The sequence below is a fragment of the Cladophialophora bantiana genome (genome assembly GCF_000835475.1).
Source record: "Cladophialophora bantiana CBS 173.52 unplaced genomic scaffold supercont1.22, whole genome shotgun sequence".
Classification (NCBI taxonomy): Eukaryota; Fungi; Ascomycota; class Eurotiomycetes; order Chaetothyriales; family Herpotrichiellaceae; genus Cladophialophora; species Cladophialophora bantiana.
In genome coordinates, this window is record NW_015971596.1 from 292,453 (window position 1) to 319,690 (window position 27,238).

Genomic DNA, 27,238 nt, shown 5'->3' on the forward strand with positions numbered 1-27,238 from the left:
AATTACGTCTTGGTTCAACTCAGTCAAGAGATGGATTCAGACACATTGGTATTATTCCTCCGCAGTGCAAGCTTCTATTGAAGTTCAAAAACCAGTGACCGTGAGTTCGGAAACATTCCCTTCAGGTTGCCCTAGATCTTGCCCAGATACAGGCGACCTGGCGAGCCTGCTCGCCTGCTCGCTAGCCATTCCCTTTCCTAGCATGTATCCTCCGTCGTCTACGAGGTGCAAATCTTACCCATTCGCATATCAATTCTCTGCAATCGGGCGCGCCTTGACAGGTATGTCCGCTGCCGTTGTCCTTATCGTAGCTGACGTATCGTCAGTCGAGCGCAACAAGCTTCTTGCTGAATCTTCGAAAGGAGGGAATGCTTTGCGCACCACCGAATGAATAGCTCTCGGGAATCACATGGTGTGAAGAAGCGAACGCCCAATGCGGATGTTACAGTCCTCCATCGCTCGTATTAATCACTGGTAACTGAACGCAGATTGTCTCTAGTTGCCAGAGATGTCGTAGGCAAAAGATCAAGCGCAGCGGCTCAGCGCCGTGCTCCAATTGCTCCAAAGGTGGTGGAAGGTGTGCGTCTTTAACGCCGCAAAGCCCACCATATCGGTTTCCAAGACGCATGTATCATAGGTCCTGCAGCAGGCCTCTACTAAGATCCGCCCAGCGATCTGGCAAACCTCGAGGGGCGACTCACTGCCTTAGAAGGATCCGATCGGAAAAATGAACAGTGCCACCTGGCTGACCCTGTCAATGATAATTTCAGATTTTCACTCGGTGGGTTTCATCCTTTTCCCTTTCGAAGACTATGTCTGACTGGGCTGCAAGAAAGAGCTGAGAATGGGGCAGACGTTTCCAGACCGCCTGACCTGCCCGATGTCAGCCAGCCGCTTCCTGCAAGCTCATATAGTCTTGCACACGGCCACTTGATATCCAATGCAGGAGCATCAAGCTCGACAGAGGAGCGCCAACGGCAACAGCCCCTTGGGGAAGATGCACAGATGACGAACCCTTTGAGCGCCGGCCCCTCAGACACCGGATTCATCTCTGACGTCTCATCGGGCAGATCGAGTGAGGCTGCGTGAGGCGTTTTTTTCAGATACGGAGCGTACATGACAGTGGGATCAAGTCCAAAGTTGAATTCTTCTCAACAATTGTGCTTATATTGTAACAGAGCACTCCAGGGTTCGGCGTGCACGTGCAACAACGCACAGAGGACTGTCCAGCAGATCGGGAATCGAGGACGCGTTTCTGGTTGACATTGATAGCGCAACACCACCACCACCACCCCCAGCGAGGCAGCTGCTAGGGCAGCGAGCGCCTAGCACGGCGACGACATTGAGAAGTAGGAACGGGCCGACGAAACACTCAGGTAATAGATAGACGGCATCAAAAAGCATGGAATACTGATACTCTCCCTGATTATAAAACGTAAAGAATGGCACTCTGCCAACACTGTAAACTGTTCCGCACTCCCCTTGCCAGCCCATTTTTGGTTTGACATGTGACTAAACAACTCCCCCCCGCGGGGGGACCACTCTACCAGCCCTGCACCGCTTGCCAGTGGCTAAATGCTGATCTCTACGTCTTTGCACCGCAATACCAGACTTCAACTCGACCACCGACAAAGTCCGCGAACACCGCCTCCAGGCTACTGCAATAAACCCGCCTCGTGGGGAGAGTTTGACTCAGCGGCCGCTCATCCAATTATAGCGTGCGATACGATGGGGGGCCAGGGGTCTGCTGTTTCCAAGCGAAGAAACGTATCCTCTAATAAGCGAAGACATCGTCCAATCTCATAGCGAAGGTCGTTTACATGTATCTTGTGGCACTGCCGCACCAACGCAAGCAATGCGTATTTATCATATCTCAATATTTGGAACTGAGTTGCCCCCAACAGACAGAGCCTTCCTCAACCTAGCCTGCTCACTTTACTATCCCAAACGAACCAGCACTTCTGTCTCACCTCATCGGCGCTTAAGTGTGGAATCCTGATCGACTCGAGATCATCGCATCGCTCATACTCGTCCACGTGTATGAGTGTCTTGGCCTGCCTAGTAGGGAAGAACGCAGTGGGTTCTTCGTACTCGTAGAGCATGAGGAATGTCCCATTCGACTGCACTTCAGCGCTGTCCTGCGGGACAGGAACCGACACCCCAGCCGGACACGCCGTCCAGGTATGTGGCACGCCAGGAGCGATCGTCACCAGGCTCTGCGGCGGGATGACGTATATCTCTCCATTGAGCTCGACGAGGGCGACGCCATTCAAGACGACGATGCGCTCGGCAATGAATCTTTGCGTTGTAGCACTGCCGTCTCCCGACATCGCAGAAGAGGAGGCGGGTGCAATGTGCACGTGTCGCGGCAGCCTAAAGTCGGTCGAGAACTCAATGAATCCAAACTGTCCCGAGAAGGCCTTTCTGCCGCCTGGATCTAGCTCGTGCATCTCCACTGGAATATCGCTAAAAGGGTGTTTGATGTTTGCGCCTTGCCCGTGCACGATGTTGCAGCCGTTGGGCAAGGTGACTCCGTAGTTGTGGGACGCGGACATGGTCGAGTTGATGAGAGCGAGAGATGCCGACGCGGGGAACTTTGGCTCGCGAGAACGGGGCGCCCAGGGCTTCGGCGCATACGCCAGGCCCGAGAGTGCGCAGAGTAACAGTCGTTTCTTGCGTTCACTTCCTTAAGTGGCCTCCAACGAGTCACTGGTTCCATGTATTTTCCCCTGACTGTTGCAATATTGCAGGGAAAACGTTGATGATAGCGGACCGAGCCAGGAAACTCTTGTGGTTATGGCTAGCAGGCCTCGGAGCCTCGGCCTCAAGCAAAACGCGAGGCGCGATCGCGACCTGTCTGAGTGGTTCGCTTGGGATTTTGCTCTAACCTCTCGCTCCGAAAGACCTAAGACGCAAAGGTTCAAAAAGACCCGGATAATCCTTGTAGCTTGAGCAGGCACAGCTTTGGGCTGAATTTTAGCGGTCCATGACATATTTGGTGTCTTGATGCCAAGAGATGCCACGCGAAAGAGAGAGATTAGCAAGGTCCAAAGTGTACAATGTCTCAATGGATGCAACATTCCATGATGGAAGATATAACAGAGGGATGGCCACTGTGAGGTGGACGAGAGACACAAGCAAGCAAACCAACGGCACAAACCGAGCAAAGATCATAGAGAGTTGAACCAGAAGACGAAAATCCATGGCGCCTTTTCCTGTTCTCATCATCGGCTGTGGCGTTGCCGGCCCAGTCCTTGCGGTTCTTCTGAAAAGAAAAGGATACACCCCGATTGTATTTGAGAAAGTGGAGCAGTTGGGCGACGTCGGGGCGTCTCTGATGTTGATGCCGAATGGGTCAGTATTTCAAAAGAGGCGAGGGGACGAAAAGCCTTGTGTGCTTCATGCAGAGTATTGACTGCGGATATAGGTTGAAAGTGTTGAACTTGGTCGGAGTTACAGCAGAGATCGAGAAAGAATCTGTGCCTCTAGAGGGATTTCTCGATTGTTCCTCGGACGGGGAAGTACTCGGCGTCTCAGAAGAGCCCAAGTTTTTCAAGGAGAAATATGGCCAGCACGCAATGGGCGTCAAACGGACAGGCCTGAACCTGAAACTCAAGGACATGGTGATCAACATGGGCATCGACCTGCGGGAAGGTTGGGAGTTGGAAGACATTGAGGAGAAGGAAGACGCCGTCACAGCTCATTTCAAGGGGGGCCGAAGCGTAACGGGTGCTTTCCTCATCGGGTGCGATGGCATCAAAGCGGCTTCCAGAGGGATTCTACTGAAGAACAAGGGGCCAAGCGAAGGTTTGCCCCTGTTCAGCGGACTTACTCAGGTGAGCAACTCGAGCCCGGAGTGACCAAGTAGCTGACCATGTAGAGACCGCCGGGCTTTCATCAACGCCACAGGCGATGAAAGGCAAACCTTACATGCGGAACTTCTATGGCGAGGGTGTCCACATGATCACGTACGCAGTCTCGCCCAAAGTCACATCTTGGGCATTGACACTGCCCGAAGAGACTCGCTCCGAGGCTTCCTGGGGCTTGATCACAGCAGAAGAGATGGACGAGAGGAAACGGAAATTACTTGCTCACCTCGAGCTCTGGAACGACACGGCTCCTGCACAACTGATCCAATCGGCTCCTCGAATGATCAAGTTTGGGCTGTTTGACCGAGACGAGATGAGACCCGATCAATGGCATACAAGTCGCTGTGTGCTTGTCGGAGACGCTGCACATCCGACAAGTCCGCATCTTGGCCAAGGTGCTAATCAGGCATTGTGCGGGGGTTTCTTGAATGCCTCATTTGAACCACAGCTTATGTCCTAACAGGGAAGACTGCTATCACCTCAGCCAATCATTGCCGGATTTGGGTTTGGAAGATGGCCACCAACGAATCTTCGCCGAGCTGAAGGAGAGTCTGCCAGCAATTTTCGAGGCATACGCGAAAAAGAGGCAGCCCCGGACTTCGGCCTTGGTCAGGGGGGCACGAACTCAAGGCCAGATGAGAGTCGTAACGGCTGGGCCGGAAGAGTGCAAGAAAAGGAACGAGAAGGTCGCCTCTGCTTGGAAGGATACTGAAGCGGTAGCAGCCAAGTACGAGGGACTTTGTCAGGAGCCATTCCAAGTGGCATCTTGAGACCCGGGCGGATGTATTACCTAGCTTTTATCTTGTATCATCAATGCGCATTAAGGAAGATCAACACGATGGGCTTCTTAATTGCAAAGGGGCTTGTAAATCAATGGACCTTGCTTGATTCTGTCCATCTTCAGCATTTGTTGCTCTGATCGGGTTAGAGAAGGCTAGAGTGGTGACCTAGCGAGCTGTACCCAATACTCAGTACGAGCAAGTACGAGGTGAATACTCTCGAGGTCCTTATGCTCCGAGTGGCTGCCAAGGCTCGATGCACGTGACCTGATGCTTCCAAACTCATCTGTGCCACCCTCCTTTTATTATTAGCCGTCGGAACGATCCTTGCCCGTCCTCTGCGGGTACCAAGTACTTAGTGAACCCGCCCGTAAGACTTCACCATCACCCCAGTACCCGAACGCCGCGCAATGCTCCGTCGCTTTCAGAAAGGTTTAAAAGGAGACAGACCCAAGGCGATTCAAGAATCCACGAGGGCGTAAGCACTGATCCTCTCTCCTAGGTCACGTCCAAGATCTCCCCTCACCACCCTGAAGAGTGTGTCTGATCAAGGTAGTCCCAGACAGCTGGATCTGCCTGGCTCTGTCGAAAATGCTCTGAACACTGTTGGACTAGTGACCCAGGGCACTGCTATCAATCTCTCGCCAACAGGTGAACTCTCCACCCCCAGTCTCCCTTCACTGCCAGTGAGCGACCCGGCGGCGCCTTCCCACGTGTCGATCACCACGAATGCTGCGCTTCCAACGTCCCAGATCCCTGGTGATCCCCTACGCCCGTTTCAAGAAACCCAAACAGAAGGCTTGAGGCTTATTTACAGACCCTTTAATGAGCCGGAAGTTTCGGCGGATGTTGTCTTGCTTCATGGTTTAACAGGTGGGTCGGAAAAAACGTGGTTGGACGAACAGTCTAGGGTGTACTGGCCCTTTGATCTTTTGGCAAAGGATGTACCAAATATCCGGATTCTTGCTTTCGAATATGATGCAGACGTCACCAAGCTGCTCGGCGCCATTTCGCAGTACAATCTTCGCAGTCATTCTGAAGCGTTGCTCAGTGATCTGGCCGCCCTGAGAGATAATACTAACACGGTATTAGTACGTGGCTCATCGTTCCTTTCAGAGCTAACGATTGGCGTCAGAAGTCCCGCCCCATAATATTCATCGTGCACAGTCTAGGTGGTCTCGTCGTGAAGAAGGCACTGTGTCTATCTGAATCCAGCTTCGAAGCCCATCTCCATCAAGTCGCCCATTGTACCAAGGCAATTGCTTTTCTGGGAACGCCGCATCGTGGATCTGATCTTGCCTCGTTTGGTCTGGTGATTGCGAATATTCTAAAGGCAGCAGGCAAACGAGTCAATACAGAAATCCTCGGACTCTTGAAGCCTGGGAATCAGGTGCTGGTAGATGTTGAAGATTCCTTTGGAATCTGGCTGCGCAACAAACAGTCTTTTGATCTCACTTGCTTCTACGAGGAGCTAGAGCTTCCCGGCATAGGCAAGGTAGGTGCTGTCATTTGGTCAAGGCTGAGCTGCCCACTCACTGGATGCTCTCAGGTTGTCCCCAAAGAGTCGGCAAAAATAAGCGGATATATACAAATGCCAATTCATGCAAACCATCGGGTAAACGGCGCACTTCAGTTTAGTTTTGGCAGTGTCTGAACTCATTTTCTCAGGACATGGCGAGATTTGCGAGCTCCTGTGATTCAGGATACATGCGGGTCCTTGGTGAGGTTAGGAGATGGCTAACTCATATCCGCACACCTTCAATAGGTTGGATCCTATCCCGAAAGTTATTTGAATCAAAAGTAACGGGTTACGTATTCTATCAGAGACTGCGAGACAGAGGACGCCAAAAGAGAAAGGTACAGGTACTCCAAGTTCCGCTAGAGACATCATTAGCTGATCTAAGCGTTTGCAGCTGCTCTACGCTCGATAGCGTTTCCCGAGATGAATTCGAGAGGCGATGATATAAACGACGCGGCCGCTGAGACCTGCGATTGGATTTTCCGGCACCAGACATACAAGACTTGGCTGAGCCAGCACCAAGGTCTACTGTGGATCAAAGGTAATCCGGGCTCGGGAAAGAGTACCATGGTCAAACATGTGCTGAAGTCTTACGAACATGGGAATCTGACAGCAAGGACTGTTCTTCTGTCATTCTTCTTCCATGGTCGAGGTTCAGCCCTCCAAAGATCACCGCTCGGTCTCTATCGGTCAATCCTCTATCAAATTTTAGATCAACTACCAGAAATGCTCCAAAAATTCACAAAACTGTTCGAGGAAAAAGAAGACAACATCGGAAAATATGGGGAGGATTGGGGCTGGCTTGAAAACGAACTGAAGAATATCTTCGTATCCTATCTTTCACAAGCAGCCAAGATAAATTGATTGCGCCTTTTCGTTGATGCACTTGATGAATGTGGTACAGCCAGCGGCAGAAGGCTTGTGATCCTCTTCCAAGACATAGTGTCCCGGCTTCCTGATGATGCTTCTCTTCAGCTGCTGTTCTCGTGTCGGCACTACCCGCTCTTGAGTACATCCGGAAGTCTTGAGATATTTATGGAAATCGAAAATCGTGGAGACATCAGGCTCTATGTCCATCACGAACTCCAACGTTACATTAACGACCCAAAGGCGATTGAAGAACTTAGGGAAACCATTGTTTCTCGGGATTCTGGGATCTTCCAATGGGCTGTGCTCATGGTCGGAACTGTTCACGATCTCTATCTTAGTGGAGTTCGCCTCAGCAGGATTCTCGATGCAATCTCGACGAAGCCAGTACATCCACATGACTTATACCGGAGCTTGTTCGAAGACATCGGGAAAGAAAAAAGGCAGAAATCATTGCAAATCATTCGATGGGTCTTATTTGCCAAACAACCGTTGTCACTGGGGCAACTTCGCCACGCTATAGCTGTTGAGTCTGACCCAGAATCCACGTCCCTTGCGGAATGTCTCGAATCTGTGGATTGCGAGACCGACGACGAATTAGAGCGGAGAATACGAGAACTCTCCCGCGGATTGCTCGAAGGTTATGGAGTATACAGAATGATACAATTCATTCATCAGTCAGCCCTAGATTTCGTGAGCGAAGAAGGGTACCGCATTCTTGACGATTCACTGCAGTCCTTTGAGGAATTTATCGGCAAGTCACATTTCAAACTGTCGCGGATCTGTGTCCGTTATATGAACATGGAGCGGGCCCAACTAGATAGGTCATTGAAATATGATGATCTTGCCGATTTCATCCAGGACACGGGCCTTCTAGGATATGCCTCCAATTATTGGCTCAGACACGCTAAAGATGTGGAGGCCCACAATATCCACCAAGATGACCTTTTGGCACTGTTTGGCTGGCTAGTATCGGAGCTTGTCGATGCGTGGACGCGTTCTCAGATACACTTTCGGCTTCAGAATCCAATCCCGGTCAAGGTCGAGGTTGGGATGGACCTCCTCGAAATTGCAGCGCGAAGTGGTCTTACAAGTGTTGTCCGGGAATGCCTTGATCGACTGAGTAAAAATGTTGTGAAGGTTCCTGCTGACCATTGGGAACATCACCGCTCTCCACTTTCTTGGGCAGCAGCGTCCGCTGAAGAAGGAGTTGTGAAGATGCTGATTGAGCGTGATGATGTGGACGTTAATTTCAAAGGAGCGGGCAAACATCCGCCAATATTATATGCTGCCAGCCGAGGCCACGTTCAAATCGTCAAACTCTTGCTTACCCACAAGGCCATTGATGTGAACCGGACTAGCAAGGGTAGGACCCTGCTAGGCTATGCATTAGTATGCGGCTTTGACGAAATACAGAGTCTATTGCTCTCCCGAAATGACCTCGATGTTAATCTCCTGTACAGAGGGAAGTCGCTTCTAGCATGGGCCATCAGGAAAAACGACAAGCAATTTCTGAAAAAGCTACTGGAGCGGAAGGATATCAATGTCAACCTGCAGGATGTCAAGGGCTGGACTTCTACTCCACTATGTTGGGCAGCATATTACGGACATGTTGAAATTATCAAGATGCTTCTTGCGCATCCGGCTATTGATGTGGATATGAAAGATGCTTGGGGAGGAAATGCTTTGGAAATCGCCACCGGTAAACGGCGACAGGACATCATCGCACTTCTTAAGGATGCCAGGGCGACGATGCCAGAACCGCCTGCGTCTCGGACCGTTTATTACGGGGCCGAGGGAGACCTTTAGAAGTTGCTACATCCAAGTAAGAGAGACGAGAATGCGAGCGAAAGGATCCTTTTCAAATTGCCAAATTCAACTCGGAGCGACACAGCCTTGCCGCATTATTCTCCCTGCGAAGAGGGCCTAGGGGGCTACTTTGACTGGCCACTTTGACTGGCTAGTCACCTTGGCCCAGATATTTGAGCTGGTGATTCCACTGTCAGGTCGATCACTCGGTGTTGAGAGCTTCGTCACTCTGGGGAATCCTGGCAACTCAGGGCGGGGTAGGGCACGATGTTGCATTTCCGCAATTCTCTACGCTGGTCTTCAAGCTTACCTGGCGACGAAGGAACCCCCCCTTTTTTCCGCCGGCCTCGACGAGTCTAAGCATGCGAGTCTGAGGCTGTAGGCATTGCAGCTTTGATGCTTGAGTTACTTCCTGAGTTGGATGCTTTTGCGTAATAAATATAGTTAGAAGTACCCAGACAATCTGCCTACTTGGGGATAACGAACATTATGCGTCTGCGGTGGGAATTAGAGGAGCCAACATGGCAAAACGAAGAGAGCGGAGGGCATTGTCAGCTGCCTACAGTACAGGTCAAAACTGCTTGCCCCGCTGGTTACAGGTTGCTGTGCGTTAGCGAGATGCGTCTTCCACTCGGATGATTTCGGAAAACTCACAGCTGGTTGGTTCCAGTACGTCACGGTGAGAGATTTCGCCGATGGTGTGATACGAATCACTGACTACCTTGGATAGCCATAATCATACAAACCCAGGCACATCGCCTCGCTTGCGCAGATTCGCCTTTCCCGATCAAACGATCACCGGCCATGAAATAAGAGCCACTCTGACTTCATCAACCACCTGAGATGGCTCAATCACTCGCTGCGGCCGGGCAAAAGCTAGAGCGGCGCACGGTTGTGTCGGTCCTCCTATTTCCTCATCAGCCATACGCGTCCAAGCCATATAGAGTTCTTCTATTCCGCCGCTCTGACAAGGTCAGCACATATCGGAGGAAGCTTGCGCCCATTGCAGGCTCGGTCGAGACGCACGACAAGTCGCCTCTCCATGCCGCCTGGCGAGAACTGAAGGAGGAGACTTCTTTCGGACCACAGCAAATTGAATTATGGAGACGAGGTGCCGGATTCGAATTTACGGACCAGAAGGTTGTGGTTGTGGGTGAAGGTGACCACCAAGTCAAGGGACGAGTCTGGAAGGTCTGGCCCTTTGCGTTTCGCTTGACGAAGGAGACTGCCGACTACAGCAATGACGTCGACAAGTTGGGGCTCAAGATGAACTTTGAGCATCTGGGCTGCCAATGGCAGAATGTCGACGATGTTCTGAGTGGCAAGATATTGGATGACTGTGTGCCGAGACTGGAAGTGACACTCGGGCAGGTCTGGGTTGACCCGGACTGCATATTGTACCAAGCACTCGAAGAACTCCGACTAGACCATTCACACGGGGCTAGAGAACTGGCCACAATGGCAGTGAAGTCGCTGATCAAGATCGTTGAACATGACCAGCAAACGCAGCAGCCCAGAGATGTCACCGAATGGTGGAAGGGCTTTCAACGACAGGCATTTCATCTCGCCTTCAATGGCCGCCCAAGCATGGCGGCTGCCATCTCTAATGCTGTTGCCTCGGCCTTGAAAGAAGCAAAGAATCAGATTGACCCCTCGGCACCGAATTACCTCGAGAACGTCAGACAGAGCCTTGAGGCGTCTGTTGGCAAACGGGGAGAGATATCCAAACAAGTGAGTCACCAATTCTCGAGATTTTTGCGGGACAAGTTCGGGCCGGCCGCTCAAGGCCGAACAGGTGAGAAGGAACGCATCAAGATTTTGACCCTGAGTTCATCCTCAACTATCAAAACCGCAATCCTGCACGCCCTCGACGCCGATGGCTCATTGTCGATGGAACTGCGCATCCTCGAGTCGCGGCCTCTTAACGAAGGCGTGAGCTTTGCCAACGCATTGACTGAGGAAGCCCAGCGGCGCCGCGAGCCTGGGGCCACGGGTCCTTCCATTGACGATCGCCTGCGGATTGTTCTAGCAAGCGATGCTTCGGTTGGTGTGCTGAGTCAGGACGTCGACCTCGTCATTATTGGTGCCGATCGGATTTCAGAAGCGGGAGATGTGAGCAACAAGACCGGCTCCCTGGCGGCTGCCTTGATCAGCAAGGCAGTCACGAACGGCACGGCTGTCGTTGTGTGCATCAGCGAAAGTGAAAAGATTGCGGTTCCAGGAGCAGCGGCCGATCATCCGGAAGAGGACAACGATAAAACCGAGCTCACTAGCGGCTGGGGCAAGCTACAGCCCACCGCCTTGTGGGATGAGATGGTCACGGTCCGCAACGTCTACTTTGAATGGGTACCTGCCCAACACATTGACCATTACGTCTGCGAGGACGGCACGCTGTCGATGCAGGATATTCGCCAGAGGTCGAAGCGGATATATGAAATGATGAACGAGGTCTTCACGGTCGAGCAGGGATTGAACATTTTCGAATCACCAGGTCGTTTATAGGCGAGTTCAGGAGGCAGGCATGATTGACTCGGGAAGAGCAGTTTTTCTCCTCTTACTAACATACCTAGGTAGATAGGACGATAAAAGTTGAAGCAGGGATTCAGCATACGAGATTCTCGCATCTTCAAACCACGATGGCTTTCAAAGGAGAAGTGTGTCGCTTTGAGCGCTGCTTCATGTCTCCCGAAGGATGTGTCGATGTCGACGATGACCCATCCTTGAGCTCTCGTCCCGGACTACTAATACCCATTCGCCATGACCTGTGTTCACGGACCGCCGCCCCCTCCAGAGTTACTGCGTCTCCTATTCGCCCGCCTTCGAGCCTTCTCCAAAATCGCCGCGATACTCAAGAAGACCAGGAGTTTGAGCTGCCGTTGCGTCCCTAGCTCTCCTCCACTGCCGTCTTCGAGGTCTCGAAAGATCCTCAATTTGCCCTTCTTCTTCCAGCTTTTGAATTTGTTGTCCAAGAACACCGCGATGACCTCGTTGGCGCCCATGTCGATGAGCTGGAAGCTCTCGCGGTGTAGAATGCGTGTCGCGCTGCCGCCTTCAACGCCCGCCGCGGCGTCGTGGGTGCGCTTCCACGCGTACGACTTGCCGTTGAGAGACATGTGGTACTCGCCGTGGGTCATCAGGTTTGGATTGCGCACTTCGACATAAGTCATCGTGGCGTCGGTGGACGAAGGATCGCCCAGTCCGACCTTGATGTGGCGGGAAAACTTTGGGAAATGCGCAACTCCGACCACCGGCCCCGATTCACCAGTGTTGGCAAGATATTCCAGGTCGTTCGTCATGCCCGTAGTCGGGGGCAGGGCGTGCAGGACCACGTCTGGCTTTTTGAGAGCGAACTCAGACACCTCGACGTAGTACAGCGGTGCTTTGCCCGTGGCTGTCGAGGCAGCGGCGTCCGTGATGACGAGCCCACGGCTCAGGAGTTTGGGATGGTACCATCCATATTCCCGGGCGGAGTTGGGACTCGCTTGGCTCCCTGCGAACAGAGCCTCATCCTTCGCGTCATATAGTGAGCGCTCGGTGGACGACTCCGAGTTCCTGCGATAGGCCGGTGGAGGGACGCCGTGGCCTTCAGAGCCGTCCGATTCGTACTGCCCTTCAGATTCCGGGCCATGAAGTTTTGAGTCCATTCGCAAACCTTTGAACGGGAAGAGGGTGTGCTTGCTTAGAAGACTAAGAGTCTCCCAACAAGTAGATCCACTTCAGGGAGGAGGGACCAGTTTCTATAGAAATTTTCACCTCGAAAACGAGATACTAGGTCCTTACTTCATTATATACATTCTATCACCCGCCGAGCCGGGATCGACAAATGGCCATTGATCCATGACAGAATAGGAGGCTGAATTTATGTTCCCGGAGCCTAATTGCAGTACGCCTAACGATCTTCCATTGGGGGAGCCGTACCACCTAAACTTTAGGTCGCAATTTCTTGCGCTAAGGGAAAGGAACAAAGCTGCTCAAGGATTTCGGATACGACGTACTCGTATCTTCGACGGCTATTGCAGTACACGTGATATTTGCTTCGATCCTAAGGACACAAAGATGATTGAAGGAGGTTGGCGTAACCAGGCTGCTTCTGCTGGCGTACGAGAGCAAACATTTTCGGGGCTGGTTTTGAGCTCGCGCTGTGCCCTCCGTCATACAGGACCAACAGCATGCCCTCAGTTCGTTCCATCGGCTTAAGAGAAGGATCATTAGTATTGCCATCGTCAAGCCGACTTGAACGAGACGGACGCCACTTTATTGCACGTGTGTTTGAGTGGCTCCGTACTGAATGGCTGGCAAATCGACGAGGCTGAGAGGACAAAGGGGGTCGTCAACGATGACTGACAATGGCCTCTAGAAACGGCCACCCTGCGAGGTCCAGATCACTTAAAATCTAGCCAGTAGCCAGGCGATCCAGGCTAAGATGATCCCAAGATGTATTTCCGCATGTTGGTGAGGGTTGGATGCGATCGGAGTAAGCCCACCAGGTCTGGCGAGAACCCTTCTATCACCGAAGCACAGGTGAAGAAGACCAAACAAATATTTGATCTTGGATTTAGAAAAGAGTTCAATGGGGATTGGCACTGAAATTTCAGCTAAGGACTAGGAGTTATCTGGCACGCGGCTGCGACACAGACCCCCCATTCGTTGTGACGACGACTGCTAACCTCAACTTACACTTTGCAACAGGGCTTTGCAGCACAGATTTGCCCCCTTTCCACAAGACTACACGCAGACTCACTGTAATATCGCGAACCAGTGCAAATAAAAACACCTTCTCAGGCTCAGAACGCAGAGCCTCGTCGCGCGACGTCGTCCATCACCTCCTTCTCCAACACGCCATCTCGGGCCCGGCTATGCGCAAAGGTAGAGGTTGGCCTCCATTTGCTCGAGGTGCGCGGCGTGGACTCTTCCATCATCTTGTCGACTTGTTCCAGAGTGAGGCCCTTCGTCTCAGGCACCAAGAAGTACGCGTAGACGAATGCCGACGTGCAGAGGCCGCCCCAGACGAAGAAGACTGAGGATTTGAGGTCGCCGTGGTCTTCGCCGACCATGTAGGGCGTGATGACGGCAATAATCTGTTTTCATATACCTTGTCAGCTACCTGCTCTGCTGTTTTCTGTAAAACGCTTTTGGTTCTAGGCCAAGACAAAACTCACCGTGTTCCAGAGCCAATTCGACGCCGTCGACAGCGCAACGCCCCGGGAGCGAATCGGCAACGGGAAAATCTCCCCTATCACTATCCACGCCCCGGGACCCCAAGTGGACGCGAAGAAGAAGATAAATATGGCGATGAACGCGATCTGGGCGTTGACCGCCGGGACGTTATCCGCCAGGCTGAGGTCCGGATCGGTTGGGTCCGGGTGGGTGTGGTTAAACCCGACTGTCACGCCGATGATGGCGACGAGGAACTGGCAGATCAACATGCCCAGAGCGCCCCAGATCAAGAGCGGACGACGGCCAAACTTCTCAACCGTATAGAACGAAAGTGGTGTACTGCATACATTGACCAAGGTGAAGATGAGTGAGATGAGGAAGGTGTTGTCGATGGCCCCGGTGCTCTGTAGGAAAGGGGTCGAATAGTAGAAGATGAAATTGACACCAGTCCTAGCGGCGACTAGTCAGCATCCTCGACATGGACCTAGAACATTTCTTCCATGGGCAGGGCCATACCATTGTTGCATCATTTGCAGAGACGTGCCCAAGATGGTTCTGCGCAGGTTAGATTTCTGCACCCACAAGCCCCCCTTGAAGCAATTCGCCCAGCTGGAGAACCAGCCGCTAGAGGGGATGATGGCACGCTCGTATTCCTCATTGGCAACGATCTCAGCTAGCTCGATCTGAACATAGTCGGAGTCGCGGGGCTGGCCGCGGAGTTTCGACAGTGAGATGGCGGCATCCTCGAGGCGGCCCTTTTTGACGAAATAGCGTGGTGAGTCGGGCAGGGTGAACAGGCCACCGGCCAAAATAAGGGCCCACGCGAACTGGATGGCAATGGGGATTCGGTAAGAGCCCGTATCCTGCCGATCCTCGGTTGCGTACACGACGATGGAAGCAAGCATGATACCAATGGTAATACAGAATTGGTAGCCGGCAACGAGGGCTCCGCGGACTTTTCTGGGGCACTGTTTTGGAAGGGTTAATGATCGTCTGTAAGGCAAGGCAGGGGCGGCATATATATACTTACAATCTCACTCATGTAAAGGATCACAATAGCACTTTCGAAACCGACCCCAATACCGGCAATGAGGCGGCCGGCCACTATCGCAGCCAGGGCATCGCCCTCTCCGGTAATCATCTGGATAACGACACCAAACATGTAAATCATACAACCCATGATGACGGTCCACTTGCGACCGATGAAATCTGCCATGTCGCCGCCGATAAGAGCTCCGAAAAAGGTGCCAGCGGACAGGATTGACACAATGAGCGATTGGTGCGAGGAGCTAAGAGCATCTGCAGTTGGGCCTTCGACTGCCCGGATGAAGATGTCTGCTCCGAGTACTCCATTGATGTAACCTGAGTCATAACCGAAGAAGATGCCGCCGAATCTGGCTTGCCGTTAGTGTTGTCGAACTTTACATCGAGAAAGGCAGGGCTCGGGAGTGTCACCACCACCTGTAGCGGCCTCGAGAAGACTTACGAAGCAAAAGCGCACATCAAGTACGCTTTCCATGTTACAGGCGCCTCAATACGGTTGACATCGTCGGTGGTTTTCAGAGAGACGGAACGAGGGTGTTCAGCTTCCTCTTGGAGTCCTTTGGAATCGGACATGGTCGATGGTTGCTCAGTTAGATGACCGCAGGAAGGAGACACTGTAAATATCCGAACAAACAGGTGTCGCAATAAACCTTGCTGGGGAGCGGGGGCAGTCCATATGACTTATATACATTCCTGGCGCGGAGCATCAAAACAACGATCTCAAAAGATTTCGCCCACGGGCACCCATGGGTGACACATCGCGGATTCGCGGAGATCCATAAAGAGGATCAATTGCCAATTGAAAGGCCCGGTCTAGCCTCGCTTTGATTGACCTCCTTCGCGCACGATAGCACTCGCGATATGTGAAGGGTGGAGGAGTTTCATGTCCATTGATCGGACTGAAACCCAAGAGGATAGCGGGAGCCGTTGAGTAGCAGATTGCATCATAGATTGCAACCTTGGAAATGGCCACTGCAACATTGCGGGCGTGGCATGAGTCTTGAACTGGGACTTGACGTCGCGGAGTCAGGCTTGTCGTTGAGCGGTCGAGTCTTGGACTCGGCCTTGGGATGTTTTTCCAAGACCATGACAAGACCGGGACCCCCACAGCTTGCTCCAGCATTCCGCACGCCGAGCCATGAAGCAGAATGCCCTTCTTGGACAAGCAATCTGTTCTTGCAGGATCTAGATTCGTCTGAGATGGACGTCGGCTCTTCCGAGGACCGTTCTCGACGTTGGAATGGTGCGTAAAGAGGATGACGCCGGTCAGCTGGTATCTTCTGTCTTGTGGCAGAGGAATGCTCCGCCTGGTGTTATTGATTGCCCAGACAACCGGAGGCCCCTTGGCATTCCGGTCCAAGACGGAGTGGCAGAAGCACCCAAGAAACGCATTGCGGGGTTCGTTCCAGCAAGCATGTTCCAAGCGTTGATGCCAATATGCCGAGAAACGCTTCGTGGCCTGTGGATGGAATTGCCTCTTTTTGCCCCACCGTTCTATGTGTGTTGGATGGTGGAGGCTAAATCGTCCGGCAGCACGCAAAATGCTGTCAAAACCTGTGGCACCTAGCGTTGGCATTGTAATCGTTGGAGCGCTGACTCTCAGACTGAGATGTGGCGAATGGTTACCCGAGCAGGATCGGATGGCGCCAGTCTGTAATGTCGTCGTATAGTCGCTCAAATCCATCGACTGTCAGTCGAGCTTCGGTTGCTGGTCTCATGGGGCTGAATGTTTCCAGTGATCTGTCAAGATATCTGCCAACCGTTTCATCGTTCCATTCCTCTTCGCCTTCCAGAATGCCATGATCTTATTCACTAACATTTCTCGAGCCTGTGGGTCATCGATAGACACCCCCAAGCAATAGAATGGCCAGCAGTAGTATTCTGCGAAATAGTCTACTGAAGGTTCGATGGAGCGGACAAGGGCCATCTCTTGGGAGAGCAAGGTTGAAAGGGATGTTGAAAGACATTGACCTCCCATTTCGGACGAATGTGCTACCATCCGCCTCAACAGAATCTTTGCAGCAAGGATATAGAGCTTTGGTCCGAAGAAAGACTGGGTGGAATTTTGAAGGTCAGAGAGCAAAGACAACGAGGGATCTTCGTTGGCAGAATCGGTGGAACTGATAATGTTGACGATGTATGAGTCGGCAATATTGTCGTGGCTCCACCACCTCAAGTCCTGTTCCAGACGATGGCATTGCCGCACATCGAATCTCCGGGATCGAAACTGGGAATATACCAAAGCCACTTGTCGTACGTACAAGAATAGCATTGGGGGTACTCCAAGAACCGGCGAATAGGGATAGTTCAATGTTCTTTCCAGCCATAGCCGCTCCAGTACAAGCTGCGCTTTTACAAAGACCTCGTCGACGAGAGCAGATGTCGGAGCAGGATCCTGAAAGGGGATGCTCGTAGCCACATGGAAAATGAAGGATTCTAGGGTGAGAATGCGTGTGGCAGTCCACGTAGCTGGTGTGCTCTTTGATGCTTCCATCCGCTTCCAGCACGACTTGAGCAGCGCGGCCGCACCATATAGATGGATAGAGACACCTTCAGAGCGGTAGAGTCGAGTTCTCTATCAGGGAGCTTAGGCACCTCGGGAAAGTCATTGTGTTGAATAGGTACTCACCTCATAGATGCAGAGCATAAGAACAGTTCGCAGAGCACGTCAGGAGAGCCTCCATGAAAAATGGAGTGTTGTACGCGAGCTGGAGACTTCCACTTGTAAAATCTTTGATGTATTGGCTATCGGTCGCGGGTCGAACAAGCTGTGGGACAAATACTGTTCGCATGAAGTCGAACAGAAGAGGACTGTGAATCTTTGTGCGTGAGGCGACGGAGGTAAGTTGAGGAACGAGTACGAGAGAGAGCTCATCTTCTTCATCGTCCACGCCGTGGTCATCAGATGTCGGCGAGAAAGGAGCTGAGGGTGTTGACAGGTCTGCAAATCCCCACCCCTCGCCGTCTTCGATGCCATAGCATGTATCACGGCTACACGGTTCGACAACAAGGCTGAGTGTCGGGGACGCACCATTTTCAACCAGACTCAGACTTGGGCCGGAATCTTTCGACTTTGAATTGGGGTTCAGCGGCCAAATGCAATCCACATTTCTTTTGACGCAGTTGCGGCAGACGACCAGATGTTCATCACACTTTTTCTTCCGTCGGCGGCCTTTGTCGGCAATCAGCCAGTCATTTATCAATCTTCCACAGGTGGCAGGGAGCACGACACGGATCAAACTCACAGTTCAGACAGCCAGTTTTGGTGCGAAGATGGGCTGGCCTCCGCCGCGGCTTTCGAGAGTTCTTGACCACCTGCGCCGGCTCAGTCATGGTCAAGCCGGTCCCTATGATGTTGGAGGAAGTGCTTTCTTACAATCCTCAGAACCTGAGACAGGGCAGAGAGGGTTAATGCGGAGGATGCCCGCCTCCACTATTCCAGCGGGCTCATTAGACTGTCCTGGCTATCCTTTCCAACATGGTCTTAGCCCGCGAGACAACGGCAATCCGACCACTTGCAACACGTTCCGCGATTTTGCTCCATCTTCCCCAAACTCTTATCACGGGTGGCAAGCTAGACTTCTGCAGGCCATGCACGAGATCGAGGGCTATAATGGATTCGTGGCAGGTATAAGAATGCTAGAGCATCTTCGATGAGAGGCTTGGACTCTCCACCACTGCCGACACTGCCACTCTTCGTTCGACACCATGTCGTTGATCCGCCGCTCTTCTATTGATATGTTCTGGCCTCCGGGCACATTTCGCATTGAAGTAAGGGGCATACATCGCGTTCTACCTGTTGTTGCATGATATAGACTTGTATTTTGCTCACTATGTGCCTGTGACAGGTCTTCATGGCAAAAATGCAGAGATTGTCCTGCAACCTCAGCCCACCACCAACCCAAATGATCCCCTGGAAGGTTACTCTCCAGTGCCTGTCGCTCAGGGGCTAAGATTGCGTTTAATACTGAAACTGGCCAGCATGGAGAAAGTATCCCAACTTTATCCTCGTGCAGTTTTACGTACTCCTGGTTTTTCGCAATGTACGTATCCCACGCACAACGGCAACATGAACCATGCCCCACACATCTCCCGGGCAGGATAACCACGGTGACGGCCACTTGGGGGTCGATGAACCTGGAGCTAGGTTTCAGCTATGATGTCCTCAACGACAGCTATGCCGCTGGCTGTGGATCTCTCTGCATCGGGGGTGTCTTCCTTCTACCATTCGCCCCCTGAAATACGGCAGGGGCCCTGTCTACATATTCAGTATGGCCGTCCAATGCGGAATAGCGATCTGGTCGGCCCGAGTACAAAATGTCGCGGATCTCATGCTGGTCAATATCCTCGGACGCTTCGTCGGCGCCCTCGGTGAAGTCATGATTCAGATGACTGTCGCAGATGTCTTCTTTGTCCATCAACGTGGCTTGATGAACAGCATCTACATCTGGACTCTGACCATCGATCTTCTCTAGCACCCTTGGTCGCCCGATATGTCACTATTTCTCAGGGATGGCGTTGAGTCTGGTGGTGGACTGCCATTTTGATCGGAGTGTTTGTGCTCATGTTCTTTCTGTACGAGGAGACAAAATATGAGTGTCAGACCGTTAACGGCTTCCCTAGTCCCAGTCGCCCTTCACAGCGTGACCTCGCCAGGCAGGTGGACAGTGACTTGGAGGAGAAACAATCACCTGCAAATGATGCCATTGTAAGTGTCGTTCCGCGTCCAGAGGTCCCCCTCGTCGGAGTCAGGATCGATCCGATAATCCCGGTCAAACCCTACTGGAAGAAGCTGGCTCTCTGGTCCTCCTCACCCAAGTCTATTCGATCCTTGGTCAGACACAGCTACCAGCCATTTTTCATTCTCTGGCACATCCCCGCGGTGCTGTACATGTCGATCCTCAATGGAGCCATGACGGCTGCGGCAATCATGCCCATCACGGTGTGTTCCATATACATGACTATGGCACCGTACAATTTAATGGCTCAGGAGATCGGTCTCTTGAGCTTGCCGGAGTTCATTGGCGCGCTGGCCGCTGCTGTCATCTGTGGTCCTCTTAACGACTGGGTGATTCTGCGCATGGCGCGGAGCAATGGTGGGATCTACGAGCCCGAGATGCGGCTGTGGCTCATTTTGACTTTTGCACCATTTGTGGCCGCGGGTCTGTTGATGTTTGGGATCGGGCTCGAAAGGGGTTTACCGTGGCCTTTCATCGCTGTTGGCTTGGGTGTGGCCTCGTTCGGGTCGACGCCGGCGACGAGTCTCTCTCTGGCCTATCTGACTGACGCATACACCGAAGTAAGTGTTGAAAATCCAGTTCGAATTCTATAGTCAAACCCGACAAGTGTGGCAAGTTACTGACAGTGCACGCACGTCCCATGCAGATCATCTCCGACGCGCTCGTGGCCGTCACATTCGTGAAAAACCTGTTCCCTACCGCCCTAGTCTTTGCATTGACGCCTTGGATCACAGCAGTGGAACTCGCAAACGTCTTCATCAGGGCCACCGTAATATTTATCATCATCCTGTTTGGGGACATCATCTCCATCGCGTTTGGCAAACGGTTCCGGACTTGCTCGGCAGGCAACTATCGTCTCTATGCAGGCCATCCCTTGGAAAAAGCGTAACCTTGGACTGTTCTCCGTTGGGTCGGATTTGATGACAACCTGTATACTTCACGGTGCCTCGTGGCAAGCATGTTTCCTGTCAAGACTGTCTCGTCTGACTGGCCGTCTGACTACGCCATGTAATGGTCATTTGGACTCCGGTGGACAGATTTGCCCTTTCCTTTCCCCCTTCCCTTTTCTTTTTCTGTATTGACAAAGTCTACCCCTCCCCCCCTACGCGACGCAAGTACGAGTTCTCGCCTTGGAGAGAGAAAGAGAGAGCATTAGCCAGGCACCCACGCGGTAGGCACCCTGGTAGAGCGGTCTTGCGAGGTTCAATGCGGCTTGTCCCGCGATCCTCTCGGTAGTGAACGTGCAACAAAGATGCAAGTCGAGCCAATTCAGTGCTGCTACTTAAATAGTACACATATGGACCTGGGTGGGTAGCTAGGCTCGCTCACTAGCTCCTCGTGGCGGCGAGTGGGACGCCCTTGGACCAACGGCGTCACTTTGCGCGTCCAAAGCCTACAAAGCTTAAGCTAGGTACGCCACACTGCCCATATACCTAGGGTATGAAGGACACACGGACTTGTGTTAGCCTCAGAGAAAGATCTGAGAGGCTGTTCAGGTGGTGCGCCTTTCTCCGCCGTCCGTACACACATTCGTCCATCTCACCCGACCTTGGTCCCACCCTGTCGCCGCATACATTACCTAGCAAAAGGGCCGAAGTGATATGTTTTCCCCCGTTGGTCCTGCGAGGGGCGTTTATCCTAACATACATATGTACAGTCATCGGCCCAGTAATTATAGCGATGCCGATTGCGGCACCGCAGAGCGTGTTTGGGGTGGCAACACCATGAGTAAGTGGAGAGACAGGTAAGATGGCAAAAAAGAGGGAGACGTCTATATTAATATTTGCTTCCGGCAAGAGTGACCGGCTAACTAGCTGGACACTACATATTAGATCTATCTAACTACCTATCCATCTGGCCTTTGCACTACGCCACTAATTTGCGAATACTCTACGGTCGATAGATCCGAAATGTCTCCCACCATCGTCAGAAATGCGCGTATCTTCACGAGCGCAGACGACGCAGACGACCTTGTCGCCGGGTGTTTGGTTTTTCAGGATGATGGCTTGATCCAATATGTGGGCCCAGAGGAGGGTTTGGAGAGCCACCGTCAGGCCATCATGCCTGCTTCTGGTAGTGGTGTCACAGAGATTGACGTCGACAACCGCATCGTGACCCCCGGCTTCATCGACGGCCACGTCCACATGTTGCATTTCGGGCTGTCGCTCGGCAAGCTCGATGTCATGTCGTGCAAGACCCTCGAGCAGATCCAGAACAAGATTCGGTCGTTTGCACGCTCGCACCGTCAGAGCCGCGGGTCCTGTGCAAGGGCTGGATCCAGGCCTCGACCGCCGGACAGGCTCTGGCGAGCATGCTGGACGAACTTGATCCGCGGCCGATCTACGTCGAAGCCTTGGATCTGCATTCGATATGGTGCAGCACCGCGGCATTGGATGAGCTGGGTGTTGCGTCCATGGAAGATCCGCCGGGAGGGACCATCCATCGGGACGGCAACGGGAGGCCATCGGGTCTCCTGGACGAAGGGTCTCTTCCTTTGATTGTGTGGCCGTACCTAACAAAAACCCTGACGGTGGAGCAGAAGCAAACTGCACTCCACCACGCAGTATCTGCTTACACGCAGGCGGGATACACCGGTGCCATCGACATGGCCATGGACGAAGACGAGTAGGACACCCTGGAGACATACCGCTCTCGCAAAGGGCTACCTCTCCATGTCGCTGCTCACTGGCTCGTCCCGTACAGCGAGTCTGACCAGGAGATCCAGACCACGCTTGACAAGGCCATTGAGATGCATCACACCTTCCATCCGTCAGCCTCGCCGTCTTTCTGCGTTGTCGGGATCAAATTTTGATCGGTGACGGGGTCGTCGACAGCTGTACGGCGGCCCTGAGCCAACCATACGGCACAAAGCCAGATCCCATTGAACCCATCTGGCCTGCGGAGAAGATGGCAAAAATCATCCACCAGGCCGACGCCGCGGGCCTTCAGTGCGCCGTACACGCCATTGGAGATAAGGCCATCACTCAGACAATCGACGCCTTTGCAAGCCTATCAATGCCCTTCTCGCGCCGTCACCGCATCGAGCACCTGGAACTTGCCTCCGAAAGCGACGTAAAAAGGCTGGGAAAGCTGGGGATCGTGGCCTCCGTGCAGCCCGTCCACTCGTACCCAGCCCTTTTCAAGGCCTGGCCCTCACTGCTGGGCGCGCACCGCTGTCAACGCGCGTTTCCATACGCAGAATTCCTCGAAAGCGGCGCCCCGTTGGCGTTCAGGACTGATGCCCCTACCGCAGCCCACCTTCCGCTCCCAAACCTATACAACGCGACAACGAGGCGCTCTGCCATTGAGCCCGAGTCGTCTGAGCGGACGAATCCACAGTTCGCAGTGTCTCTGGCGGCGGCCGCGAAGGCGGCAACGGCTGGGACGGCGTATTCACGCCACGCGGAGCGCTGGACGGGCAGTCTAAAGAAAGGCGCGAGCGCAGACTTTGTGGTCCTCGACACGGACTGGACGTCTGCTGGCTTGTTGAAGGCGAGAGTGAAGCAGACCTGGTTTCAGGGACGACAGGTGTTTGACGGAAAAGATTGAACCATGGTCCGGAAGATGTCAATTTGCGCGTCAATTCGCGGAAGGCTGGGCTCGCCGGCACAACTAGGGTGTCGACAGCACGAAACCTTTCAGCATGATCTTCGTGGATATTGTTATAGGATTCACTAGACGTCAAACCCTCTTTCTCTTTTTAACACCTTCGCTCGTGCTAGGGGCGAGAATTGGGTTATGTATGAAGAGGCAGCAGTTGGTGCTGCTCTAAACGACTCCGTCTCCTTTGGGGAAAAATGACCAGTGTGGAAAACAGGAAAACTGGATTCATAGAATCTATCATTAGGCTCACATGACACCGAAAACGCACTAGACAATACTGTCTACAATTTGTTCCCCAAGTCTTACCATCAATGGACATTTCCATCTGATGGCGACTACCACTGTTAGGCAAGGGACGATGAGGACAACTGCTCACAATTCAGCCTTGGCCGGGTTAGAGGTTGGGGCTTGATTAGATGCCTGGCTAGAACTTGGAACAGCACGCTGTACCACACCGAGTCTCGTGTTCCCGACATCGAAGACACTATCAAACGTTAGCTTGACTCGAGTGAGCAAGAGCTTTGACTCACGCATAGACATTCTGCAAGAAGGTATCTCCAAATATGTCGAAGTTCAAGTCGCCACGAGACTGAATGCCCCCATACACCATGCCGCCATCAGCGCCACCAGCAAAAGCGAGGTGCTGCTTCTCAATGGTAATTGAAGCATTGCCAACCATAAACGTGACAGAGGGAAGGTCATTTTCGGCGGTGTTTGCAGGAAACACCCAGCCCTGCTGGCTGCTGTCTTGTTGTGCGCCAGGAATGGCACTGTAGACTTCTTGACAAACCTCATCGGATGTGAGAAGCAGGGTGGTGCCGGTGTCAGCAATCGCTTTGTTCCCTGAGAGTTGAATGGTCTTGCCGTTCACTTGGGCCGAGGTCGAGTCAAACATCCAGAAACCCTGAGAGTTGTCGACAGGGGTGTAGGCAATGCTAGCACCGGAAGGGATGACTGACTGATCAATTTGGCCAAAGGTGTCTATATCCATGTCAGCGGTGGACCAAACCAGGACAATGGTCAGCAATTACAGAATGACTCTTCGTTTGTGTCTTTGATGGAACCAAGATAGCAGGTGAACAACTCGGCATTCTGAGGGATGTCGTCTTGAGCAATCATGTTGGCAACCGGTGTCTGGACGGGCTTGGGCTGCACCGTGTTGATCGAACCGAAAGCAAGACCCAGGAGGCCATCGGACGTAGCATCTTGAGTAAACTGAGACGATAATTTGGTGGCGAGCTCAATGGCTTGGTTCTTAACCGTGATGTTGCCAATCTCGATGTTGTCTGTCCCCACGTTCCCGGATGCGGATGATTGATCACCATATTGAATCCGCCAGGTGGAGCCCTGGGTGGTCTTGAATGTCGTTGACTTGGAAGGGTCGAAGATGGTATGACCCTTGCCTGCAGAGAGAGTGCTCTGTGGCAGTTCGGTTGACCAGCACCAGAGGTCGGAAGATCCCGAGTCGAAGTCCTGGGCACCGGTTAGTGAGACTTGGGATACTTCTAGAGGCACTCACCAAGTTCAGCGTCTGAGCTGGTGTGCCGATCTTGACCGGACAGGTATAGAGGGAGTCATTTTGTTGATCAGTGGCAGAGCTGCCAACCTAGTTAGCACATGGGCATTATTATGCCCGACGCCACACGTACACTTCTCCCGGAGACCCGTCTGCGTTCTGCTTGACAAGAAGTTTCTTGCCTTTGACAGCGGAGTACGGGCCCTTGATGGTTGGAGAAATGCGGTACTTGTTGAGCATGTAGACGTAGGACTTGAGACCGTTGCGTCTGTAGTGAGGGTTGCGTCGAATGGGGACGCGGACGAGAGAAGCCATGTTGGGCAGTTGGGGTTGGGGTAGTCGGTTGGTGAGAAGTGTCGAGGGGAGAGAGAGGAGTTGAGGTACTTGTAGTGGCGACCTCTGTCAAGGATGACGCGTTTGCCAGTTGCATCGCTTGGTTAACGAGACAAACTGGGAAGTCCATGGGTATGTGCGGTAACATGGCAGCAGCGACGGCTCGAGTCTCGACGCTCGACATCTGGCAGGCCCAGTTCCTTCTTTGTGGTGTCTGCGAAGCCGCCATTCACGACAATAGCTGAGCAGGCTGAGCCGAAGTTGTGGTTTGCCGTGTTTCAAGAGGGTTGCATAATACCTTGTCCAGCCTGTCCCCGTCCAGGGCCGTTCCTTGTAGTTGTTTCATCCATCAGTGCCAGTGCCACTGTGGCTCTGGATACCATTGGCCTTTGCCCCTGTTCGGTCCCTGTTCTTGGTACATCCCCATTATCCGCCACATGTGGTGCCACTTGTACCAACACCAGAGGCCAGAAACCAGCAGTTTGCGGGGCGTCGATCGCAGCGTCGATCGTACTTCGTCATAGTCTGCGTCATTGCTTGACACAAACAAGCTTTTAGCACCAGTCGACGAGCCTCACCAGCCCAAACCTTGGCTTGTCTTACCTTTCAACATTTCCCGAAACAAATAACGGGCGCCTGCTACACTACGGGAATTTGTAGAACAGCAGTGACAACTGCTCTAAGTGTTGTGGTGCCGTCGAGCCCGAGGTGTGTGCCGTTGCCCTAATCCAGGGGAAGGTTAGCCGAACACGTGATGGCACTTCGGCATTTCCCTGAGGTTTCTATAAGCCGGTCGTTGCCCTAGTCGCAGAGCACCCAGTACTGGACCGCTTCCGTTTATGCGCATATTTAGGTACCTCTCCTCACCATACGAAGTACCTAGTCTGCTCTTTCAAGAGCCGAGTCAGTAATCTGCAAGAGGTCTTTACAGAACGTGCCCTCGGTACCTCCCATCCACAGTCAGAAGTTGCTTGGCCTGCGCCAGTCAAGTTGCCCCAGGTCAATCTCCCGACGAAGCTAGGTAGACGTATGCCATGCCTGACTTGGCACCAAGCGTGAAGTAATGCCGCGTCCCCAGGAAGCCTTGAAGTCCTGCCAAAACTTGTCGGCGCGTCGATGTTGCATTCCCAGGACGGAATCTGATGAAGTAGAAGTCGGCCATGGCCATACGGGCCAACCTCGAAAGTACCTTAACCATTTTACTGGCATCAAATGCGCCACCGAGGAGGATTGGGCTTGGTCAAAATATTCGTCCAACTCCAGGGGCGCCTGGTCTTCGTTCTAGAGCCCTTGGTACCGAACCTTCTGTCCAGTCTTGCCGAGAGCGTTCAGACCAATATGTGAACAGCAAGCCATGGATGAAGCTTTTAGCCTGCTGGAGTAGATTCGTGCTCGGTGCCTTGGTCCGGACCAAGTGGTAATCCCAGAATCTGAACTTTTGAAGACATAATCGTAGAAGTTGTCCTCGCAAGGCTGTGTATCGGTATCCACGTGGACATTTTCATCGTAGTTGGCCATCAGGTAGTGTCCAATGTGATGCAAATCTGCGTGTCTCTCTCCCAAAGGCATGACCGACAGTTCTCTGCGAGCATGACATGGGAGTCCAAGAACGAGATTCAAAGCGAGCTCTCATCCGCCTGGAGGTAGAGCTCGAAGAATATCATAACATATGGATGTGAGAAGTGGAAGAGGCCGCCGAAGGGGCTAGCCAACAGCTTGCACAGACCAGAGATGAGGACTTCCGCCCTTTCAGACAGCAGTGAGAATGCATCGGCTATGTTCACCTCCGTCGATCAAGCACTCATACAATGCATCGATAATGAGGCCGTATCGAGATCCGCACATCTTTCGCATTGCGGCCGCAACCGCCAATCCTATCTTGAAGGCGTAAGACTGGGGACGAAGTGGATATTGTGTCGTGAGATTTTGAAGCTGGTGATAGGCACCAGTCCCTGGGGATGGCCCGGTCGACTTCACCAGCGGTTGGGAAATAAGAGAACTCC

General features: G+C 52.8%; 11 protein-coding genes across 11 annotated transcripts; 6 read left to right on the forward strand and 5 right to left on the reverse strand.

Moving 5' to 3' along the window:
- Positions 1–1,916: 1,916 nt before the first annotated feature.
- On the reverse strand, positions 1,917–2,555 carry Z519_11500 (uncharacterized protein; the record flags this gene model as incomplete). Its single annotated transcript, XM_016769211.1, has 1 exon — positions 1,917–2,555. One exon carries the CDS (start codon positions 2,553–2,555, stop codon positions 1,917–1,919), a length of 639 nt encoding a protein of 212 aa, XP_016614584.1.
- A 647-nt stretch (positions 2,556–3,202) lies between these two features.
- Z519_11501 (uncharacterized protein) lies at positions 3,203–7,031 on the forward strand (the record flags this gene model as incomplete). The annotated part of the gene is made up of 9 exons (XM_016769212.1): positions 3,203–3,354; positions 3,428–3,836; positions 3,883–4,280; positions 4,333–4,596; positions 5,151–5,733; positions 5,784–6,143; positions 6,198–6,263; positions 6,317–6,455; positions 6,562–7,031. The coding sequence occupies 9 exons, from the start codon at positions 3,203–3,205 to the stop codon at positions 7,029–7,031; spliced, it is 2,841 nt and encodes a 946-aa protein (XP_016614585.1).
- Positions 7,032–7,202: 171 nt separating this feature from the next.
- Z519_11502 (uncharacterized protein) lies at positions 7,203–8,843 on the forward strand (the record flags this gene model as incomplete). The annotated part of the gene is made up of 1 exon (XM_016769213.1): positions 7,203–8,843. The coding sequence occupies one exon, from the start codon at positions 7,203–7,205 to the stop codon at positions 8,841–8,843; it is 1,641 nt and encodes a 546-aa protein (XP_016614586.1).
- Positions 8,844–9,686: 843 nt separating this feature from the next.
- Positions 9,687–11,345, forward strand: Z519_11503 (uncharacterized protein; the record flags this gene model as incomplete). Its single annotated transcript, XM_016769214.1, has 1 exon — positions 9,687–11,345. One exon carries the CDS (start codon positions 9,687–9,689, stop codon positions 11,343–11,345), a length of 1,659 nt encoding a protein of 552 aa, XP_016614587.1.
- A 266-nt stretch (positions 11,346–11,611) lies between these two features.
- Z519_11504 (uncharacterized protein) lies at positions 11,612–12,487 on the reverse strand (the record flags this gene model as incomplete). Its single annotated transcript, XM_016769215.1, has 1 exon — positions 11,612–12,487. One exon carries the CDS (start codon positions 12,485–12,487, stop codon positions 11,612–11,614), a length of 876 nt encoding a protein of 291 aa, XP_016614588.1.
- A 1,140-nt stretch (positions 12,488–13,627) lies between these two features.
- Positions 13,628–15,617, reverse strand: Z519_11505 (uncharacterized protein; the record flags this gene model as incomplete). Its single annotated transcript, XM_016769216.1, has 5 exons — positions 13,628–13,921; positions 14,003–14,450; positions 14,517–14,968; positions 15,031–15,394; positions 15,487–15,617. 5 exons carry the CDS (start codon positions 15,615–15,617, stop codon positions 13,628–13,630), a joined length of 1,689 nt encoding a protein of 562 aa, XP_016614589.1.
- A 1,141-nt stretch (positions 15,618–16,758) lies between these two features.
- On the reverse strand, positions 16,759–18,377 carry Z519_11506 (uncharacterized protein; the record flags this gene model as incomplete). Its single annotated transcript, XM_016769217.1, has 3 exons — positions 16,759–17,617; positions 17,712–18,216; positions 18,290–18,377. 3 exons carry the CDS (start codon positions 18,375–18,377, stop codon positions 16,759–16,761), a joined length of 1,452 nt encoding a protein of 483 aa, XP_016614590.1.
- A 938-nt stretch (positions 18,378–19,315) lies between these two features.
- Z519_11507 (uncharacterized protein) lies at positions 19,316–19,519 on the forward strand (the record flags this gene model as incomplete). The annotated part of the gene is made up of 1 exon (XM_016769218.1): positions 19,316–19,519. The coding sequence occupies one exon, from the start codon at positions 19,316–19,318 to the stop codon at positions 19,517–19,519; it is 204 nt and encodes a 67-aa protein (XP_016614591.1).
- Positions 19,520–19,608: 89 nt separating this feature from the next.
- Positions 19,609–20,672, forward strand: Z519_11508 (uncharacterized protein; the record flags this gene model as incomplete). Its single annotated transcript, XM_016769219.1, has 2 exons — positions 19,609–20,343; positions 20,430–20,672. The coding sequence occupies 2 exons, from the start codon at positions 19,609–19,611 to the stop codon at positions 20,670–20,672; spliced, it is 978 nt and encodes a 325-aa protein (XP_016614592.1).
- A 1,021-nt stretch (positions 20,673–21,693) lies between these two features.
- Positions 21,694–23,332, forward strand: Z519_11509 (uncharacterized protein; the record flags this gene model as incomplete). Its single annotated transcript, XM_016769220.1, has 4 exons — positions 21,694–21,963; positions 22,065–22,408; positions 22,487–22,552; positions 22,618–23,332. 4 exons carry the CDS (start codon positions 21,694–21,696, stop codon positions 23,330–23,332), a joined length of 1,395 nt encoding a protein of 464 aa, XP_016614593.1.
- A 426-nt stretch (positions 23,333–23,758) lies between these two features.
- Positions 23,759–25,217, reverse strand: Z519_11510 (uncharacterized protein; the record flags this gene model as incomplete). The annotated part of the gene is made up of 5 exons (XM_016769221.1): positions 23,759–23,870; positions 23,917–24,367; positions 24,418–24,859; positions 24,906–24,984; positions 25,036–25,217. 5 exons carry the CDS (start codon positions 25,215–25,217, stop codon positions 23,759–23,761), a joined length of 1,266 nt encoding a protein of 421 aa, XP_016614594.1.
- Positions 25,218–27,238: the final 2,021 nt, after the last annotated feature.